This window comes from Prunus avium, chromosome 4 (genome assembly GCF_965620075.1).
Source record: "Prunus avium chromosome 4, drPruAviu1.hap1.1, whole genome shotgun sequence".
Taxonomy (NCBI): Eukaryota; Viridiplantae; Streptophyta; class Magnoliopsida; order Rosales; family Rosaceae; genus Prunus; species Prunus avium.
The window spans coordinates 28,224,429-28,244,400 of NC_142287.1; the positions used below are offsets into that span (position 1 = coordinate 28,224,429).

The 19,972-nt window shown below is 35.1% G+C and overlaps 2 protein-coding genes across 6 annotated transcripts; both read right to left on the minus strand.

The window, feature by feature from the left end:
* Positions 1–3,395: 3,395 nt before the first annotated feature.
* On the minus strand, positions 3,396–16,110 carry ABA3 (molybdenum cofactor sulfurase (LOS5) (ABA3)). 5 transcript variants are annotated; one of them, XM_088252077.1, is made up of 22 exons: positions 15,742–16,109; positions 15,360–15,458; positions 15,118–15,176; positions 14,693–14,853; positions 14,091–14,242; positions 13,477–13,603; positions 12,572–12,674; positions 12,446–12,491; positions 11,988–12,026; positions 11,721–11,877; positions 11,104–11,200; positions 10,178–10,294; positions 8,910–8,987; positions 8,578–8,679; positions 8,273–8,348; positions 7,130–7,240; positions 6,364–6,428; positions 5,785–5,936; positions 5,214–5,446; positions 4,460–4,596; positions 4,036–4,149; positions 3,396–3,944 (listed from the first exon to the last, which is right to left on the minus strand). In XM_088252077.1, the coding sequence occupies exons 1-22, from the start codon at positions 15,851–15,853 to the stop codon at positions 3,834–3,836; spliced, it is 2,448 nt and encodes an 815-aa protein (XP_088108203.1). In that variant the 5' UTR covers positions 15,854–16,109; the 3' UTR covers positions 3,396–3,833. The 5 variants fall into 5 exon arrangements, 3 of the variants coding, with proteins under 3 accessions (XP_088108203.1, XP_021828592.2, XP_088108204.1); XM_021972900.2 differs by having other exon boundaries at positions 4,460–4,599; XM_088252078.1 differs by lacking the exon at positions 11,988–12,026 and having other exon boundaries at positions 4,460–4,599.
* Positions 16,111–17,841: 1,731 nt separating this feature from the next.
* On the minus strand, positions 17,842–19,549 carry LOC110768994 (2-oxoglutarate (2OG) and Fe(II)-dependent oxygenase superfamily protein). The gene is made up of 3 exons (XM_021972887.2): positions 18,988–19,549; positions 18,492–18,837; positions 17,842–18,255 (listed from the first exon to the last, which is right to left on the minus strand). Exons 1-3 carry the CDS (start codon positions 19,488–19,490, stop codon positions 17,995–17,997), a joined length of 1,110 nt encoding a protein of 369 aa, XP_021828579.1. The 5' UTR covers positions 19,491–19,549; the 3' UTR covers positions 17,842–17,994.
* Positions 19,550–19,972: the final 423 nt, after the last annotated feature.

Sequence of the window (19,972 nt, forward strand, 5' to 3'; positions counted from 1 at the left end):
CTAGAAGAGTAGGAGGTGATTTACATTTGAATCCCATTTCAAAGGGATGAATTGTCAAAAATTATCCTAAATAATCGGCAATAAACTTATTATAGTAAACTCTAGTCTAGTCTTTTTTATCTCTTCGATTTCGAAATAAATTTTAAACTCGAATATCTCTTTTCTAAATTCCAAAGGCACATTTTTACCATGTCCATATTGATAAAAATATTGATGCTAATATGATAAATATTCTTAAAGTATGTAAGTTTACAATATGCGTCCTATTAATTGTTGACCAACTAGTTTTGGTACATGTCCGGTTCAATGATATTTTTCTTTCTAATGTTAAACAAAAGTTGTACAAGTTCGAATCTCCCTTCGTAGTTGATCAAGAAAATAAATTGTTGAATTTCATTACTCGCTTGAAGCATGGTGAGAATTTTAGTCCTCTTCAATATGTTATACATGAAAAATTGAATAGTATATATCTTCCTTTGTATGGTATCTTAAAAAAGATATGACCCCTATTAGAAAATGATAGGTTTTGAGTCTTTTGACTTTGCCATGGCCAACGAGTTTCTGACCTTATTTTTGACTTGAAATCGTGAAGCCTGACATATTAAGACACGGATTACCATTTAATTAAATTGTCAATCGAAGAATTAATCTAGAAGCCTAACAGCCACCGGGAGGTGGCAGTGAGACATTTGGTCCTACACCCTCTCAAAACGGACAGAAGTAAATTTCGATTCGACCAGTTTATGAATATAAAAACATGAAATCATAGACAATAATGATGGTAATATTATATTTAATAAAATCATGCATAATTGTTTCACTATTATATACACTTTATTAAGATATAATATTATTGTGAAGTATGTAAACAGATGTACATTTAAATAAATAAATGAAACTGTCGCTTATTCTAAAAATAAAATAAAATAAAATAAATGAAACTGTCTCCATCATGTATCATTCTGAAATCTATTGTGGACAAGAATTTAGTTTCCGACCCTAAAATATGGATGGCTTTTGTAGTTAATTCACTAAACATCACTTGCTCATATTATATAATTTTCGAAAGTTCACATAATTTCTGAGAGGATCTAAAGGATAATTAAAAAAAGGAAAAAAACAAACAAAGACAAACAAAAACAAACAAACAAAAGAAAGAATCATATATATATCAGTGAGAGATTCTTCAAATAATTTTATTTGAGGGACATTCTTTAGGGTCCCCAAAGAATTTTTGTTTTCAAGGATCCAAACCATCTATTTTTTAAGTCTACCTTCATAGATCATCCTTGCAAAACATTAAACAAATCGGAAACCATTTCGATATCCAATTGTGACTACAAAATCAATGAACACGGTGCTTCAAAAAATTACTAAATTTTCAATAACTTAATTGAGTGGTCAAATGATATTGGATTGAAGTGATTTTTTGTAGAGACGATCTTTGAATGATTATCTAAATAATAGATGGTTTGAATTAGTAAAATACAATGCGGAGTGAACCCTACAAAAATGTCTCAAATCATGTGTGATCGGAATTAATTATTTTATTTGGAAATTCTACTTGTATATGCTCAACTTGCAGGATTTTTTTTTCTTTCTATTAGATTTCTGTCAGGCAGAATATGTTGTTAATGCCAGGTCATGTGTGCACCGCAATGATTAATTAATACAACTTTAGCAAGAAAAAAATGATTAATTAGTACATATAGCTTGCGAGTAAGACAATGCTATAAAATAATTATGTGCATTCAAACACATAAGAACAATAAAAATTAGAAACAAAGTAGAATGATGGAGCAGTCACTACAGCCATCGACGTGGAGGGATGGAGGTCAACTTAAACTAATTATAATTAAGATTAAGGGAAAGGGAAAGGAATTTACTGGTTTTAAGGGGGGGAAAAAAGTTAAGAACCTACTTAAAGAAATAGCATGTAGCAGCCATGAGGAAAATAGAACAATATAGCTTACCAAAAAAAAAAAAAAAAAAAAAAAAAAAATAGAACAATATATAAGAACAAGTCCACGCGTATAGACAAGATAAAATTAAAACCTAGTTGAGTACCAAGGAGCAAAAATAGTACTCTAAGCCTAGTGGCTTAGTTACCAAGTCAATTAAGACAAAACATATATTTTTAATTTTTTTAATACAAGCAATAGCCTAAATTATAAAGCAAAGGGGAAGAGTTTCCTCACACACGTTACCAAGATGTTATGAGGATTCGAACCTGATTGGTCTGCACGTCGACGTTTTTTTCATTGGGCTAGATCCCGTTGTCACAAAAACCATATCAAAAGTGTTGAAGAATATAAGTCCCACATCAGAAACTTGACTAACTAAAATACAAGATATAATGAATGGTTCCACTACTAATATGAACGAGGCGTTTTGTGATAAAATTTCACACCTACTAGGCTTTGTAGGTGATTAAGTTGGGAACAATATTGGTGTTGCTAATATTGGATCGCTGTGGGTCGTTGACCCGTCTCTTTGGAATTTAACAAAAAAAAACCCAAAAACAGAAAAAGGCAAAAAGGGCCAAAAAAGGTATTAAAAAAAAAGGGACCATGACCGTTGGTCGTATAAAGTCTAAAGTCTAAACAGGAACATTCCAGGCAACGTTAAGCTGCTTTTGTTTTGGTCAGAGACTTCGGCTGCTTTTATATTTGCATTATTTCAGTATCTTTTTTATTAATTGGTCCTTTTTGGGTATCTTTAAACAGCTGCGGTGTGCTATTATGTGTGTGTGACATGTCGTTGAAATAATTCTCCTAAGAGTTCAATTGTATTGTTGAGCTTAAACTGATCTTTAGAGGCTTGTTCTCATTACTTGAGAAAAAGCATTTATTCTCCTTACTTTATTTTTGTTGACAATTCGGTATCCAAAATTATTCTAACTTACAGTTGAGGAGGATTGAACTTAGGTGCAAGGAAGCAAAATGACCTAACGTATATATGCGTTTCCTCTCATTAATTAAGGGTTGAGATTGTAGATGAGAGAGAGCTGAGGAAGAGGTAAAGGAAATATATAACATCATTTTTTAAAATAAAAATAAAAACTATTAAAACAAATTTAAAATGTGGGAATGTAGTGCACCTGAGATGAAAATAAATAGGTGGAAAGTACGATGATGGAATTACCATATTATCATTAATTTTCGAAATTCTTCCTTTTTACTTTGACCAAAAAGTTCAGATTGAAATCACCCAAACACCGCGTAGTACTTTATTATGTGACCCTAGGTACAAAGTTCAGGTTGAAACTTCAAAGAATGCACAGGTGGAAGATGAAAACCGTCGTCTATTATCCTCATTCAAAAAGATGACCAACTATTTGACACGCCAAATTTTCCCTAAACTTTGCTTTCTGAAAGAGAGGATTGAATGACTAATGAAACAGAGAATCTGATTATATGTCACATATTACATTCTTGCTTTTCAAAATTATTGGCAAGAGATGGAGCCAGCATGAACAACTTCATGTTTCTAAGAATTGCAAAACCAGAGTACATGAATATAGTATATACTAACGCTACACACAGATATATAATATATATTGGCACTGAAGAGCTCAAACATGTATAAATGTCATCCCATTTTTCTGGGAGGCTATAACCGTATAGAGAAAGTGTGTATAAATTTGGTCGAATGCTTCTGTAGAGGACTGTTGTCTAGTTCTATAATCAGACTACTAACATGTATACCAATCTTTGAGAGGTCTGTCATTGGGAATGCATAATTGTATCCGAAAGCTTCTATAATTTCCAGAGATGAAAGTACATTATTTGTTAGATTCTGCAGGAGTGTTAATCCATGCACATGCCATGAAGCTAAGAGATATTTGGATGTACATCTTGTCCCACTTGAAGCCACAAGTCACCATCCCTCCCTACTGGTTCGCTTCTTTCGTATTTGAGCAGTATCCCGAAAAAAATCTTTCCCTGCATCCGCAGAAGTTTTGATTTTATTTGCATTAGTAAGAATTAAAGATAACAAAATAAACATTACTTTTTGATAACTGTAATGGATGACCTTCATTCTCCTATACGATGCTAGAGTAGCCAAAGGTTCATTTGACTTCTGCAGTAGTCCGGCTTCGTCATGAACAATGTTGATCATCTGGCAACGGTTGCATCCACCCAGGGACTAGGAAACAAAAAAAATAAAGTAGAGTGAGGCCATCCTTACACATGAAGTAAATGATATTATATTCAGTTACTGGTTTCATAAAGTTTCAAAAACTCATGTAAGATATACAAATAATTATCATCTCTAGACTCAAGTTCCATGAAGCAAAAAACCATTTTTACATTAACAATGCATCTCACAGAACTATAATCAATCACAACTCCAATACATATTCTGGACTATATTCTAGACTCTGGAGTATGCAGAGGAACACCAGTATATCTCTAAAATTATCCATTACTTTCACTATTCAAGTTATAGAACTTACTGTGAAGTACTTATTTCCAATTTTAAGATTTTTCCATCCATCTTCAGCATATGGTTCACCTCCAGATACGACAATGTTGGGCCGAAATCTCATTGGACTTATTTGGCTTGCTGCTCCACAAGCACCCTTTTGTACATCTTCTGCCATCAATCATTCAGTTGCATAAACTTTTAAATCAATAAATATCAGGGGGAAAACAATTCTTATACACCAAATGACCACTAAATTGAAAAGAGCATAGACACCGATTGTTTTAATATAGAAACTTCACTGCATGTGGCTAACTTTGGGCCTTGGTAAAATTTTGGAATCTATTCTTCAGCTAGCTACCTCTTGGCGGGGCTTTAACCACAAACCAAAAGTGCTTGGCATCTTCACATTCCTTTTACTCTGCAGCAAGAGGTTCTACTCTCTGGAAAGCTAATCATGTCTTAAGGAGCAATCAAGTATCTTAACACTTGGCCCATTCTTAAAATCCTCAACTAATTTCCTAAAAGGTCTTGGGCTGTCTAAAATGCGATAGGGTAGGCATAAGAAAGGTATTAGGCCGGAATTTAGTCAATGAGGGGGAAAAAAAGAAACAATAGAAAAAAAAAGAAAGTATTTTCTCAAAGATTCCAGGGTACAGGAAAACCAATCCATATTGCAATTGTATTCAGAGCAGAAGATAGCTCATGCAAGTCTCAATCGTTTCACATCAGAGAGCAAGAATTTACTCGCTAATGACTTGCAACAGTTCAATGTAAGAACATACTTGTGCTTACTCTGTGGCTGAGGTCAGACACGCTTTCCTCAGATATCAATAAGAACTGAGCTTCATTGGAAAAATTCAACATGCTCTGCACCTCTCTTCCCATGCTTGCACTTTTGATCTTATTCAAGCAAAAGTTGTGATTGGAACTAAAACAGCGGAATAAAGTGCATGGTCGACCAATGGCATTGCTGAACCAAATATTGACGTCATTCTTGTAGCTCTGTACTTCATATCTAAGCCCCCCAAAAATAAAGAAAAAAGAAAAAAGAAAAAAGTAAAACAAACCAAATGTTAACCAAGAAACCTTTATAGAATGTAGGGGATAGCCCAAAAACAAAGGGAATTTTCTAAACTACTTCATATTTCATTGCATTGAAATCTCTTTCCAGAATTCAACCAAAAGATTATATTTTGTCAATGTAGTATCAAAACAGCGACAAATTAACAAGTACATATCATTGTAATAGTATCTAAACATTCCATCAATCCAACAAGTCTAACAAGGTCATGACACTCTAGAACAAAGGAGTAACAAGCATTTAAAAAGACGGATACACAAATATTATCTTGCCTTTGGCCATTTAACTTAATTTGTTCGCTCCCACCATTACATGAATCTGTGATAAAGTTGATTGGCAGTCTCACTTGGCATCGTGGTGACTCTACAAACAATATTCCCTTGTCGAGGTCAATAAAAGTACTTATAAAGCACATTTCCGGAACCTACAAAACCAGATTCAGAAGAAATAAAAGTTAATGCTAAATCAATTTTTTATGGTCAAAGCATAAACAAATTTGATGTTCACTATACTCCAAAATTTGAAAGACTCTCTGAAGACCAGATCAGACACTTGGACATATTACCCACATAGGCTGCCCTAGAATAAAGAGCTCTTTTAAATTTTATTTTATTCTTTTCCCTAATCTTTCACCTATAAATACCGATACCTTTAACTATAAGGAAAAAACCTAATCCTTTTAATTAAAAATATGAAAAGAAAAAGGTACCCGTACCCTAGGCACAACATTGGCACGGCATGAACACGAATGTACCCATCCCACGTGTTGGAGCCATGCCTAGGGTCCGAGCCAATTGCGCTATGTTTGTGCGCATTTGCATGTGCTTGAAACTACTAAATTGGTATTTCACCTTCTTCTGTGTAAGAATTTCACCACTTAGGCTTGTAAGAACCCATTCCCGATCATGAAGCAGACCTGCTCAAAAATCACCGAAAAAATAATAAAATTCCATTAACCAATACACTCCCAGATATGACAAACATTCTACCCATCAAACAGGGATATGAAAAGTCAAAATTAAAATAATGGAACATACAGTGCCTCTATATATTGTCACTGCATTAAGATGCATACATTCATACATACATACAGACACAAATATATAATAAATAACAAACAAAAATTTTCTTATTTTCTGGGGCAGCACATACTTATAAGAAATGGACAGATGGCATACCATAGAAAAAAGGAAAACAATTATAAAATCATAAGGTTCAATCTACATTCTTGAAACTGTGAAACATATCCAGCTTTATTAAGTCACCAAGGTTCAACAACAAAATTTGGTTCCGGTAAATGTTAATACATGTTATCTTCAAGTACAATTCCAATCTCCTCTTCTTTATGCTTGGCCATATATAACCACTGCTTGCTACACTCTTCACCGAAATAGGGTGATCCAGAGTATGATAATCCATGGGGGTGTAACTTTTCCATCATAATGACTATCAAATAACACTTATTACATAAGATTAACTGGCAAGGCAGGCTTGTATCCTTGTGTTATTCAAAAAGGTGCCTCCTAAGGCTATGTACAATATTATTAAATTATGATGATATTTCATACAACTATTCCAAGAAAAAACACATAAAATATGAAGACAAGAAATAGCTACCAGTACTGCTCAAAGGCCAACTTTCCACATTGAATCCTGCACATGATTTTATTGGGTAAACAGTGATAGACTTGAGATAGAAACTGGCAGCTGCTAGTCTGCTTTCAGAACCTACAATATATTAATAAGTAAACGAATTTTAGTGAAGAGCAATCCATGTACACAAGACCCACAGTGAAAAGAGTCTAAAGAAAGCAAAAACTGACAAGAGAAATAGGAGACATGGAAGAAGCTCACAAGGCGCACTCAATTAACCATCTAAAATCTGGGCTTTGGTTCCATAAATGAGCGCTCCTCTCCTTTGAAAAAAAAAACTCTACTATATGCCTAAGTTATTAAAGTGAGAAATAAAACCATGTTAAAGTTTAAAGATCACCAAATCTAAAAGGTCGGGTTCAAAATTTTGGACAAGTTGAACCCTAACATATTCAGGAATAATGCTGAGAGTATTGAAGATCTTAAAGATCATATCCAAAGAAACTCAAGGCTCAAGGTGGCATGACAACATTCATTCAAGGTAGCACAAGTACAAATCCAATTTACTTTTATGTTTTGAGTTTGCTTTAAAATTTTAAGTTTTCAATTATGTTTTTGACTGATTTAACAAGCTAGGCATAATTAGCATCTATGCTACCGCTTGAATGGCAGTTCTTGAGAATGAAAACATATTGTAAGAACAATTGGTTCCTATAGGAGTGTAATCTAGTTTCCTAAGTTATGCCATATTGCCATTGTTTAGTTTCTTATTATAACTAATGTTCTGCTTCATGTAGACCCTGTAAGCATTATGATAGAAGCACCCTATTCTCTCCCTCTTTATTTCTCAACATATAACACCATGCAAAAGAAACCACACATAGATGCGTCATCCGTGCTGCATAGAATTTTACTATTCACAGTCCCTTTTCTCTCCTATATTAATAACTTGAGAAACGATCACTTCATCTTGTGAGGCAACGGTAACAATGACATGGCTTTTTATTTTTGAAAATGCAAAGAAAATGAGAATTAAGAGAGGGCGGGGAGGAGCAGGAGGTTGGAATCCTCCACAAGATGGTATGCAATTTAAACCAAACTTCAACTCTTCCAGACCAGAGTATAAAGCATTATATAAATTAACCTTCATTTAGAAAGGGGATGAACCTTGCATTAGTTGATACCCACTTTCAATCCAATTGGGTAATGCCACGAAGGAACTTGTCACGAAATCAATAAATTTCTGCATTTCATAAAACAAGAAAGAGAAAAGAAAATCAGACTGGAATGAAAAGCCCAAATTGATGTTTTTGCCTTTCAAAATCTAAGAAAACGAACATTTGTTAGTTAAAGCCTGGAATGCTGTGCTTACAATCCAATTAGCTTATACATAAATTTGGAAAGGAAATGCTGCAACACTGTACACTTGAAATTTTAACAATACTCTCTATGGCTTGAGAAAGAACATCTACCTTTGCATCTTCAAATGTTGACATATAACCAAAGGATACTCTCACCGCTCCAGTAGGTTTTCCATGAATTATGTCATGATCATCCCAGCAAACATGTCCAGCCTAATATCAAAACCAAATTGTTAAGACTATTTCATACCCTCAAGCAGAAACCGAAAAATACATGCCATGCAGTGGATCATTCAACTAGAATAGAATAGTCATTCATTAACTAAATCCTAAGAAAAGTCTGAAGTCCACCCCAATCCCCCACCCCTTCCATTCCCCCCTGAAGACCACAACAACAAAAAGAAAAAGAAAAAAAAGAGATCAAAATAAACAGTTCCAAGCACCTCAAAATTTGAACGAAGATCCAAGTGAGACAAGCCAAGATATTTTGCACATGCACCGGGATTGCAAAAGCATCCTGTCTACATAGAAAGCAGGATATAAGAGAATGTCAGGACCCATCACAAGTGGAGTAAAATTGCTGATCTTTCTCTCACCCAACCAGATTATATATCATTACATAGTACATATTTAGGAAACACATGCAAAATATGAAATAACATTAAATATAGAATAATGCTACTCTTACCACATTTGTATACCACATTTACATACCACCTTATGTACCAGATGAGGTGGACAACCACATCAATTAAAATTAATGTAACATTTTCTTTTCTTTTATGATTTATTGACACTTTTTAATTGATGTGGCTGTCCACTTCATTTACCACATAAGGTGGTATGAGAATGTGGTATACAAATGTGGTAAGAGTAGCATTACTCTTAAATGCATACATAGATTGACATAAGTTATCTCAGAAGATCAATTGCATTTAAAAACAGAAGAATATTTTTATAAAATCCTAAGTACCAATTTTGTTTTGGTGAGCTTAACAGAAAGAAAAATAAAAAAATACATTCCACGTTGTTCTTACACTAAGGAAATGCTGAAAAATCATCAATTACTTAAAATGCAACATATTGCAAATGCATAACACCTTGAGAAGTGACCAAGAGATGCTTATGCTATATCCTAAGCTACTGTACATCATATATTTTGGTAATTGCACAAAGGCAAGAACATCCTAAGCTACACTACAAATGTTCCAACACTCTGCTCAAAGCTGATGCTAAGATATTTAGCATACCAAGTTTGTCGACAAATGAATGGAAGAGAGTACTAGGCACACCCTTTGTAAAGACATCAGCAAGTTCTTTTCATGTCTTCACAAAAGGAGTGCATATCACATCACACCAGAATCCAGGTTATCTTCTAGTTCTATTATATTGGACTGGATTCTGTTAATGACAGCTTTATTATCACTATAGAGTTTCATACATTCCTGGGCATCCATACCCAATTCCCTTAGAAAGGATTTTTCCCAAATCAATTCACAAACCCTAGGGCCACCCAACAATGTAATTCAGTGTAAACCTTGCAACAACTTTAGTAATTTTACGTTACCTGTCATTTGTGAATTAGCTAAAAAATAAAAACAAAATCAATCACATATTGCCATTTCTAGTAGAGTAGCATAATTTGATTGTCATGCAAAGACCAAAAGGATGGGTTGAATCCCAAATGCCAAATAACATCTCATAAATTTACCCGTAACTGAATTCCAGATAGAGATGCCAGTTTTTCCACTTCACGGTATCCACACCAAGAGCCATCTGACCTTTTCAAGTTGAACGAGACTGTAGGACCAAAGTAATGAAATAATGCCTAACAGAGTAAAGTTTTGAAATATATCAGATTGTTATCTACAAATCTCAGAGAACATAGAAGAAAGAGATTGTCTGTCCATAGAGCATTTACTAAATTGACTCATCAAAGATTAGACTTCTAAACTAACTAATTGCTACATAGTATCAGACAAAAAAACCGAAAGTGCTAAAGAATCGAAACATTAGACCTTAATAGTATATCAAACAGAATCATCCATGTTAGCTAGACCCAATGAAAGTCGAGAAGCTTAATACAGTCAATGAACTCTCTATTGTGCCAGGTAAATAGCATAAGCACCAAGTCATCACCCTCAGTCTTAAGGAAGAGGAGGTACCACTGCCTGATACAACCAATATGGACTCAACTCAAACTGGGGATCCTGTGTCAGACCAAATTTGACCAGGCATCTTGACATTTACATAATTGGACCACAGTCGGATATAAAAAGCATCATCAAACTTTCACTTCTTTCCTACCATTTTCCAAACAACTCCTTGGCCTTTTCCCTACTTTTTTTCCCTTAAAGGATTACATGCAGTGAAGTTGGCCTACTTGTAATGAACAAGAAGCCTTTGTTTTGACCAACAAAATAAAAATATAAGAAGTTCTAACTACCACACCACACACCACCCCCCCCCCCCCCCCCCCCTTCTCCCTCTCCCCCCACAATGCAAGGAGATATCCTGCACTCTAGTCCAGGTTGATTGGTGTAACATATGAAATGACGTGCATTTCATTCACTTAGTAAATGTGGCAGCTTTATTACGAAAATAAAAGCTCAATAAGCATTCATTTACAAAGGTAACCTTTGAATCTCCATAAAGCGTGCAAACACTGGCTCCATTTTCATGCCTCAAGCCCAAGAGCTTCTTCCTCACGTACCAGGCAAGTGATGCTGTATGCCTAGAATAATAGCAAGGTCATGCATGGTTCAGAGTATATCATCTATAATTATTATCTAGACAAAGATTATTAACAGAAGATGGAAATTAAAAAGTATGAAAATCAAGGAGAATATCCATTTCTGGACAATGGAAAATTAAATAAAATTAAGATATAGAACAGTTTTCTTGATATATGATGAAAATTATGAGAAAACGACTTGCAAAGTCATACATAACTTTTTCCATTGTCCAATTGCAATGGCAGGAAATATTATTAGCAGAAAATTGAGACAAACTAATGATGAGAGAATGCAGATCCATCATTGTCCTACCTAGGTAGAAATCAGCTAATTCTCAATGTACAAAATGCATATATCAAGAAAAGTCCCAAGAATGATTCATGTCAGGATACAATACGATGATTTTAACTTATTTCAGAGAAGCAATTCAACCGTATTACATGCATAAAGCTTTGTTTAGAGAATGAAGGGTTATTTTTATCGCTACAGACATTGTGAAACTGACAAACTATAACATACCGAGATATGGCAGATACAGTTAGTGAATTAAGAATTTTGAACCCATGGTGAACAGAAGCTATGCTCAGGAATGAAATGGTGCCATCCTCAAAGAGCTCTTCCACACTTTTTCTTCTCCTAACAAAGTCAATATCAGCGATTGAGGTTGCGACTGTGCCTGAAATGTTCGTTTCATTACCAACTGTATAACTATACTGACTAGTGTGACCCAAAGAACAGAAAACCTATACAGACTAGTGGTAGCAAATTAGATATCTAGGTGCAAACCTCCACTGAAGTACGTCTTCTTCAATAACCTGGAGGCATCTGTGTTATAAAATAAAAGTTCAAAATAAGAAAACTATATCCCTAAGTTTTGATATTACATTTCAAGATGATACACTACCAAAGAAAAAATTAATGGAAGTATCATGAACAAAAAAATTAGAACATTATTTTCACAAGTGGAAAGTTCATGCAAGCAACCAAGAAGAGATCTAGTGGCCATACTTCTATAATTTTCTGTGGCACCCTACTTTAAAGGGAAGAAAATGGCACATGCAACAAGAACTAAAATCACAAATAGGTGAACTATGCCTACCCACCCTTGGAAAACCAGAGAAAAGGCAATTTTAGTACTTTGGAGGCAATATCACAACATAGACAATATGTGAGACTGGAGAAAACTTCTAACACGCCACCAAATTATTTTTAAAATATGATTATCTTTATCATTAATTACTTACCATTTCGAGCAATGAGCACTCCAAGTCCAGTTGGATAACCAAACAGCTTAACAAGAAACATACAGATACAAAACATTAATATCCAAAGGTAATTGTTCCAAACAAAATCCAAACAAAGACATGTACCTTATAGAAAGACATAACAACAAAATCAGCCGGATATAATGATAAATCTGGCGGTTCTGTGGCAGATCCTTTTGCAGCATCAATCAAGACCATCCAGCGTCCACTTATGAGATAAAAAAAGTAAAAAAAATAAAATACTAAATGCATAATATTCAAATTGAAGAATTTTTAAAGAAATTCTCAAAACGTAATTCCTCTGTAGTATACTACCTAGATGTCCCAATATAAACAGCAAAGCATACTAGAATGAGCAAAACATATACTGTCTAACATAGAAGCATTCAAAGAGAGATCATCAGCAAAGATTCTATACTTGTCTTCCAGGAAAACCCTTCATTGAAAAGAAAGACCAAAAGGCAGAAAAATAGAGACTTGGAGGATAAATATATATCACATTAGCAGAAAAAGACATGACAACCAAGCCAACAGAAAACATGTGCAGAGACGCACTAGCATGCCCATGTTTATGCATGCATTTGTCTGCATACTGATGTTGTATAGAGGATCTTCCATTTATGATATATTTTTCTTCCAGAAACAAGTCATGACACAACAGCAACATAGGTATATACATTCAAAGCAATTCTGCCTTTCTTTTCCTTTTTATTTTATTTTTTGTAATAGAAAAGGTGAAGAACATGAGAAGAAGAGAGGTCCATAAATTAATGGGAAGACAACAAAAACCTCAACCAGCCATACAAGGTAACATTCGGCTCTCTACTCATCGAAAATTCAAAACTGATATTGCAGTTATATTCTGCTTATGCAAGATAAACTGGTTGCAATAACTGTAACAACAATAATTTTGTTCAGATCAAATATTCCTTGAGTCATTAATTCAGATTAGAATCATATGTGAATGGCAGAGCAAATACAAAGTCTACTGGATATAATGCATGACCTACTTGCAAAATGGAGAGCTTTCCAGAATTCTTGCTGAATCTTCTTTAATTATCTTCACCAAGTCAAGGCTGAATCTCAAACCAGAAAAATTGCACTCTGAGGGGAAGGCAAATAAGTTATATGCCTCTCCTGCATCAGGTAAATGAAATCAAATCAAATTCATGTACGTTATCATGAACTCTCCTGAAAATATCAGTAAACAAAATTGTTATTTATAACAGTATCCCCAAACAAAGTACAGGTATGAATATGATTTACAATTATTTGTCTCATATTTAAGACCAACACTTTCGCAACAGGCTTAAAGGAACCAACAACAATAACTTATAAATGATAACATCAAACCACTAAAAACCAATTAAACTTTCACCCATGGTACAGTTTTTTACAACTGACTGGTATTGCAACAGATATCCAATGAAAAATTGTCATAATCTTGAATGTCATGAGATCCCAATTTTAATTCAGCCAAACCGTTTGAAACCCCTTTCCCTACCAAAGACATGCATGAAAATACATATGCAAATAGCAACCATCCAAAAATGCTAGGAAAATGTGCTGCGATCAAGGTCTTGCCAACTTTCCATCAATATCTAATGCGTTCAGTCAGAATTACCTGTTGGTTCTTCCAAGGAACTTGCTTCATTTCTCCTTTGCACTTGGTGCTGCAACACCTTCATTGATGCTGCAATACCATTGGATACTCCATGATGCACAGTCTCTTCAACATCTATTGCAAAGGCTGCAGCTCCTTGATCCAGAGCATATCTAAACTAATTAAGGGCTACATATATGGCGCTCAGAGTCTTAAGAAGGTGAAAATGAAAAACAGAAGAATAATGACGTCAATTCAAAATTATAGTAGAGTGTACAAAATATTGCATACAAAACGAACTGGCCCAAGCTCTCCATTTGATTTCAAAAGATTTCAAGAAAAAACAACATCCAGTAAGGGAACATATATACAGGTCCAAAGACCATAAGAATTAATGGTGCACAAAGTAAGTCTGTAATATCACTCAGAAGTCAATCATCTGACAAAACTGATCTTCAACTTCCATGCCAAACATTAAGCACAAACTTGTAAGTTGAGACAGAAATGTTGGTGAAAAGGATCCTCTCCATTAAATGTACAAACAAAATTCTAGAATAATCATTGAAAAAAAAAGCTAACCCCATCTATTAAAGATGATGACTGAGTGAAGCATGTTAGGATACTCTCTGATCCCAAGGACACTATTGTGGTTCTCCATCGTGTATGTAAAACAGCTCTGACGGCTCCAAGGAAAGGCCTCCCCTACCAGCTTCAGTGCCGCTGTAGCCCCAGAAGTGAATATGCAGCTGTAATCTTTTGGCGATGCTTTACAATAGTCAAGGACCTATACGAATGTGACACGGCTATTCAGAAACTCACTAAAAGTACGAAATGTGGGACAAACTATTATTCTTGCACATGAATCATCAGGAAAAAAAAATCATGATAACAAAAATTACTCATAAAGATCAATTCAGGACAATTAGTGGTCATAATATTCCCACTCTATCCAACTACTTGGAAAAGATTAGAAAATATATATTGAACCTTTAAAATTCATTATATTGTGAGGACTAATACCAAAGCAGCTAGAGATAACATATGATACCTGTTGGCGGGCTTCCCTTACAATGTCACTAGTGGAAGAACTCGTATCACTTTGACTATCTGAATTTAAATTAAGGAACTTAATGAAAAGCAACCATGAATAACAATAAGGTCATAAATTAAATTTATAAGACAATTTGATTTCAACAACCAGTAGAACAAGATTATATTGCAAATGCTGTTCCAGCAATTACATAAAGATTTCCCACACCAAAATCATTCATTTCACATGTAATAGGATACGTGGGTTTCCATAAACATTGGTAGTGAAGTCTTTAAAGATTGCTTCCATCTGCAACTCAGAGTACATAGTAGCACCAGCATGGTCCAAGTACACAAGGCCTACATTTCCCAAACCCAACAGCATCAATAGCCAAAACCCAATAAACAAACCTCACCAACATTCCTCTGTATGCCCACCAAGAAATAAATTTTCAGAACTTAATTCATTTCCCCAGCTCAATTAAAAACTAGAAAAATTGCACTTGGGTTCAACGAATAAGACTGAAAATGATAAAACCGAAAACTTATTTGCTTCTTGTGTCATTTTTTCAGCTCAAATTTCTCAGGAAGCAAACAGAGAGCAAAGGGATAGAATACAGAAGCGAATTAAAGAGAGGCAGACCATCTAATCGTTTGAATTCGGTTGCTCGGATTTCGTCAATGGTTTTGGGACCGTTGGGGTACCCATAATGCTCCCCAAACTCCCTCAGAAACGCTTCCTTGCTTGCCTCCATGCCCGATCCAACAGTGACAGATAGAACAACAGAGAAAGAGAGAGAGATTCCAACGCCAATAAAGTTTTGTGCTTCCAAACGTTCTGGAGTGGAGTGGTTAAATTAAAAACTAAAGGAAGAAGCTTTGCAACATGTACGGCCATATTCTAAACGAGTGGGTCCACATATGTGCATTTCCATTTTCCAACTGAACCCATTTTTTCTGCTGACCAGAAGAAGAAAAACCCCATTTTTTATACTAAAAGCTTTTCTGTTTATACTTTTCTTTTTTGGCGTGAGTTCCATTTATACTTACCAACAATTTTACGGATGGATTTCAGATTCCATTTCAATTTTAGACGTCACATCTGTAATTGAAAGAGGAGGAATTGAATTGAGGAGTTACAACATCTTCATTGGGTAGATGTAAATTTAGATATGTAAAACTATCTTTACATCTAATTTACATCCCCACGAGATGTAAACTTGGATTTTCCAACAATGGTGAGAGGTGAGATCTAAAATTGGAGAAGTAAAAAGGACATGAAATGAAATAATTTTATATCAAGTTGAAGCAAAATAATGTTTCTAGTATTTTGGTAGTTGTCTCACCCTATTTTTTTAATCAATAATAACTTTCATTAACCTTCAATATAAGGCACAAACAGCCAGTACATCAATAGGTAACAGGAGGGCACAAGAGGTGGCCTCGTTAGAATCTTGCCATTAAAAACCCCCAAAGGGAAAAATCCGGCCAAAAAAAAAGAGTGCCACAACGCCTCCGACATGAACTAAATACATAAAAAACCTAGCCCAACTCCATATCTCTGGCAAGGCTCGACTCCAACCAAGGCGGAGTGACATCTTCCCAAACAAAAGTAGTTCCTTCCGTTAATCCAAATCGTACCAACTCATGCGCCACTCCATTGCCGAACCGGGGTTGATAGAGCACACCTGTAACCGCCAAGTCCTCCATGAGTCGACGAATATCCTCCACCACGTTCCCAACATGTGTGGAGCCCACCACTATTGCATTATATCTCCTCATTTTCAGCTTGCGGAGCCTAGCAAACGGGGATGCAAAATCAGATGTAAATATTCTTTTTTTTTACATTTTCTAGCCAAATGCTATATTTGCATTCATTTTCACCTCACCATTGAAGCAACTTCTGGCAACTTTGGGTGTAAATGTCATTTACATCTCCTTTTACACCCATGCAAGGAGATGCTCTTAGAATTTGAATTCCTATGAAGTTGTTTACTGAACTATCTAGAATCATGGTAAGAATGATAGTGATTCCTTATATGTTGTTTACTAAATTCCCATGTATCAGAATTGAAACCAATTTGATTACTAAAATGTCCTTGTTGGTAAAAGTGTATGGCAAAATTGAAATTATAAAAAATTTGTGAAGATATAATGGGTAAAAAAGATGGATTCCTGATGGGTTAGTTCTCCAAGAATTAGAATACCACCTCTCACCCAAGAGTCCAATTCCTCCAAAATCAGGAGTTGAATTTCTGACTTGCACTTTCATTCCTTTATGTAAAGTAAACACATGAGTAATCCGTAGTTGGAATTCAACTCTTTATTTTGATTCCAATTATGAATTAATAAATCACAAGATAGTAAAATTTGGAATAAAATATGTACGTGCATTATTCAATAAAAGTAAGAAAAATATACGGTGACAAATTTTATCATTATAGACAATTTTAATATTAATTATTTAAAATTCCTAATGTGTAGTATTTTTATTCAATAATATGTGAAAATACATGTATTAAATGTGAATAATACGTACATGTATTAATATGTTTGAAAATACAAACGAATTCATCAATAAAATTACAATACAATATAGAAACTTGCCAAAATATCATATTGGGAGAGGATAAAAACGAAAATATCGCCCATATTATCGATTTGTAATACTATAGCTTTTGGATGAACAACAAGGATTTTATAGATTCATGAACTCAGCGCACAGCTTAGTGAAACTATAGAGTTAAATACAGTAGTGTTCCTCTTTATTCAATCAAAGAAGCAAACTTTAGTGTTGCATAGGCTTCAACATCTAAGTAATTTCAAAACTTACACAAATGGAGAATATCAAAGAGAGCAAGCACCAAATAAAGTAAATACATCAGTTTCTTTTGCATCAAGTGGAGGTGGAGCTAATAATCTGTGCATACTCAAGAGACTTCTTCCCCTCATGCGCATTGCCAAAAAAGTTGTTCATATAATCTTCAAACACCACCTCACGGTAACGAGCAACTCCATCATTCTTCACCACCTCAGGCAGTGGCCCAATTCTTTCTGTTTGCTTTGGGATGGTGAAAATTGGAACAGACACTCTTGATTTGGTGCTTGTAGTACGCACTCTGTGTTCAGCACTTTTGTACCTTCCATTACTAAGTATCTATAACAAAACAATCACATGTGATGAGATGGTTACTAGCCACACTCGTCTACGGACGTGAATAACTTTTATTGAAGCGGACTTTCATAATATGATTAGCATTTGTCATACTAAAGACATTTTCCCATTTTACGTACGGATATGTTGTGGTTCTACTTAAAACTTATGTAGAAGAACTACTTTCATGAAACAGGCATACAATTAAAGCTTAATCTAATGGGTTGTAATTAATTAACCTGTAATGTATCTCCAATGTTGATGACCAGAGCACCAGGGACTGGTGAGATCTCAATCCACTCTCCCTTTTTTCCAGCATCCATGTCTTCTTCAACTTTCACATACAAACCACCAATTCCATCTTGCAGTAGCACAGTTAAGGTGCCCATGTCCGAGTGACGCCCAACTCCAACAGTGAGTTCTGGATCAGGGCATGTTGGGTAGAAATTCATGTTAACCATCCTCAAGCCAATGAGCGTATCAATTTTTGAGTCTTCTAGTGTCACTCCAAGCTTTGCAATCAAGACTTTCAGTATTTTCTTTACCATATCCGTAGAAAACTTCAGGTACTCAAGTGCAACTTCCCTACAAATTTCGTGGTGATAAACAATTAACTCTTCTAGTTGATGTTTAGTTTGTCCATGAAGTGTAAAAATGTGCATATATATATATATATATATTATGAGACAATGTGACAGGTTATGTTATCAGACCATCGATATGAACTCTACTCACTTGCATTCGTTAGGCCAATAAGTGAGAGCATCAACATCACTGGAATACACCATGCTTATATAGTCCTTCCACTCCAATGCCTTCTCCTTCTCGGGCACAAAGCTCGTCCCATACTTCACGTACGGGCTAGGGCTCACGCCTTTCCGATAAGCAGCCTTCTTCTCCGGCGCCAGTCCGAAGAAATCATGTGCAGCATTTTTAAGGGACTCTAGCAACTCCACAGGCATGCCATGGTTCACAACTTGGAAAAACCCAAGAACCTCAGCAGCATTAACAATTGCATCTGCTACTTGGTCATGGTCAGGCCCATCTAGCTTTGACAAATCAATTGGTGGGAGCTCATCTGCTGAGATTGCATTTAGCTTCACTATGCGCTCATGGGGCGGTTGTATGTATTGTTCAGGCACTTTGGATAGGCCTAAGTCCACCATGCCCTTTACACCATTGCCATCTCTGACAACAAAGTTGAACAGTGAGTTTCCATCTTCGAAACTTGGAGCCATTGATTTTTTGTGTATGTGGTAGTTTCTGGTGGAGAGCTAGATTGATGGATATTGATGGTGCAGATGGTTTGATCACAAAGGGTGACAATAAATACTTGAAGCTCATTTGACTTGTACTCTCTGAATTTAATTCTCACAGGCATGGTACTGCTTTAGCCACCTACCACCTGGTTCATCAAATTTAATTTTATAATATTAGAAGGAAAGGTTCAGGGCTTCTGAGTAGGTTTGCAAGCAAACAAAATGCTGAATTTTGTGTTTAATACTTTATGCCACTTAGCTATGTCATGCTTAAGTAAGGTCAATGAGAAAGAAAAAAATTATTTGAATTGGGAAGAGGAATTGCTTTATGTAATTTTCAACCTCTGGTCATCAATAACGTTTGGCGTAAACAACACAACGCTTTAGGAAAGAGTGTCAAGATTTACCTTAATTAATGTATACACCACAAACAATCAAAAACTTATTATCTACAAAGTTAC